The sequence below is a fragment of the Penaeus chinensis genome, chromosome 11 (assembly GCF_019202785.1).
Source record: "Penaeus chinensis breed Huanghai No. 1 chromosome 11, ASM1920278v2, whole genome shotgun sequence".
Classification (NCBI taxonomy): Eukaryota; Metazoa; Arthropoda; class Malacostraca; order Decapoda; family Penaeidae; genus Penaeus; species Penaeus chinensis.
In genome coordinates, this window is record NC_061829.1 from 25816384 (window position 1) to 25818883 (window position 2500).

Consider the following 2500-nt stretch of genomic DNA (forward strand, 5'->3'; position numbering starts at 1 on the left):
GCAGCCAACATTTAAATAAATATGTGTTTACTTATAATCAACTCCACCCTTTTCCTGATTATCCTTCGCGGGCTGGAAATACTACTTTCACAATACTGTAGCAAAAAAACAAATATATACACACACATACACATACACACATACACATACACATACACATACACACATACACATACACATACGCATACACATACACATACACATACACATACACATATATATATATATATATCAGTTACTGGCTCTAAATCAAGGAGTTGATCTCAAAGGAAGTCGAGTGCGAGGCGAGGAACAAAAAAGCCCGTTTCCCCGCGTTTTCTCGGTTATCACTTCAGTTGCATCTCTTGTTTATCAATCTACCTCCTACTAGATGTTATTTTTTTAGATATACTCCCTGCCCAATTGGAGCAGCATCAATCCTCCAATATCAATATTTGTACCTCTTTAATTTCAAACATTACCAAATGCAATTTGCTACAGCTGCACTTCCTAAGTGATATAAATCAGTACCACATGTGAAATGCACGCTCAGCTTTCAACTTCATTGAAGCAGATACGAGCTGTTCAACTTAGGCCATGCAACTTTGCAAACGTGTTTTTTTTTTAAATTCCTACCGGATTTTTTCCCTCTCCTTCAGATGAGGTTTATCCTTGCCGAGTTTTAGTGTTTCCCCTCATCCTCCCAGCTGATAGCACCGGTTGAAGTCACCGTCGGCCAGCCAGCACACCGCCACCGCTACCAGACCACGGGGGGTGAGGCGGGCGGGCGGCCGGTCCGGGCTGCCTCGCTCAGCACTCATCGTTAATAGAGTGAACTTTCCGCGGCCGAGTGAATAGCGAGAGTGCGTGAGGGAGAAAAAAGTTCCGCCATCCCCCCACAAAGGGACCACACACGCTATCGGGATTTTCTTTAAGTCCTAATCTCGGATTCGCACTCAAGAAGCACAAGCACAACCATGGCTCCCGACACCCCCCTCTTTCCCGTCGCCTGGTTGATCACTCAATTGCACACTTCTGTTTTTCCCTCCCTCGCCTAGTCTGATCTCCCGAGAAATCTAACAAGACAACCTTCGCTTCTCCGAGAGGGAAATGCAGGCGAATTTGACAGGCGTGACTGATGGCAATGTCATGCACACGACTGGCACGGCCTCAGTTCTGCCCTGACGTGTCTACAGACTTTGTCTCGGACCCCGAGAGGTACACTCCCATTGCACTATATACTTCGTCACTATTAGGGGCGAGTTCGGCGCGCCCGGAACTTCGGCTTAAGAATTTTGGAAGACGAGGGACTTGATCTGAAACGCGTCGTGAGCGTGGCGCTTGCGGCAAATCTACTTCCATGTCAGGGAGAGACGACACAATTAAACTCTTCGGACAACACACGCTACAGACAAATAAATGCAGCTTAAGATAGAAAGAATAAGAAGTCTTGAATCAAAATAACTTCGCCAAGACGGACATCAACAAGTTCGCAAAAACGCGTTGTGCACGCCGTCGAGCGAGTGGCGTCATGATATACAGTGACCCTCGGAGGCCTAGTGTCGCGTAGACACGCGTGGCGGCGCCGTGGCAGGTGAGCCCGGGCGGCGACAGCTCTGGCACTTACCCTCTCCTCCTCGCGGATCATCTCGGCGATGCCGGGTCGTATCTCGAAGTCGTCGGGGGTGTGGTGGCGGTGGATGTGGTGCATGTTGAGGAGCGGCGAGAGGGGGGGCAGATGCGGCAGGTGGTGCGGCATGGGCGCTGGGGGCGGCATAGGTCCTGGCAGGTGAGCAGCCAGCGAAGGGAGCCCGACCGGTGACCCCGGTAGGGGACCGCTGCCCCCTCGGTTTCCCAAAGGCGGAGGAAGGTCCAACACGGTGTCCATCAGCTCGGGGGCGCTGGTGGGCGTCGCGGGCGTGCATGGTCTGCTTATGTCGTCGCCAGAGAGGCGGCGTCGCTTGCGGGCGATGGCAGCGAGGGTGGGCGAGATCGAGCTGTCGTCCAGACTAGTGTGCAGGGGGCGGGCGGCAGGCGACGCTGCTGGGGAAGTGAGCACTGCGGACTCGCCTCCGTCTCCGTCCACCTCCGCCAGGCCACGAATCTTTAGGGACTCTGCCACACGCAGAAGGGAGCCCAACTGTTCTTGACAGATGTTGATTTCGCCCTTGTACATGAACTCTACCACGGCCTTGAGCTCCGGCCACTTGACCCCCTGCAGGATGATGACGGGGTGGCTGCAGGGCGCATCGCTCAGGAGGCCCTGGAAGTACGGGGAGCACGCTGACAGCACCATGCGGTGTGCCTTCACACTGTTACCTTCACATGATAGAGTCACGTCCACAAAACTTTCTGACTGAAGTAACTGATCAAACACCTGGGTCAAATTGCTTTGGTAATTGTTCCATCTCAAACAAAACTGTTGATTCGCCATGGCAAAGGAGTCTACGGGCAAGGTCAGGTCAGGTGAGGTCGCACACGGGCCAGCCGGGGCCAGGTGTTGTCGCCAGGCCCGGGCACT

At 53.1% G+C, this 2500-nt stretch overlaps 1 protein-coding gene across 9 annotated transcripts in view; it reads right to left on the reverse strand.

Annotated features, from left to right (window-relative positions):
• LOC125030521 (muscle M-line assembly protein unc-89-like) overlaps window positions 1-2500 on the reverse strand; it is a 344127-nt gene that overhangs the window by 341456 nt on the left and 171 nt on the right. For all 9 annotated transcript variants that reach the window (XM_047620591.1, XM_047620590.1, XM_047620589.1 and 6 more), the window contains exon 1: window positions 1607-2500. This exon is cut by the window's right edge and continues 171 nt beyond it. In XM_047620591.1, coding sequence (XP_047476547.1) covers window positions 1607-2413 — 807 coding nt within the window. In that variant the 5' untranslated portion in view covers window positions 2414-2500. The remainder of the gene's footprint in view (window positions 1-1606) is intronic.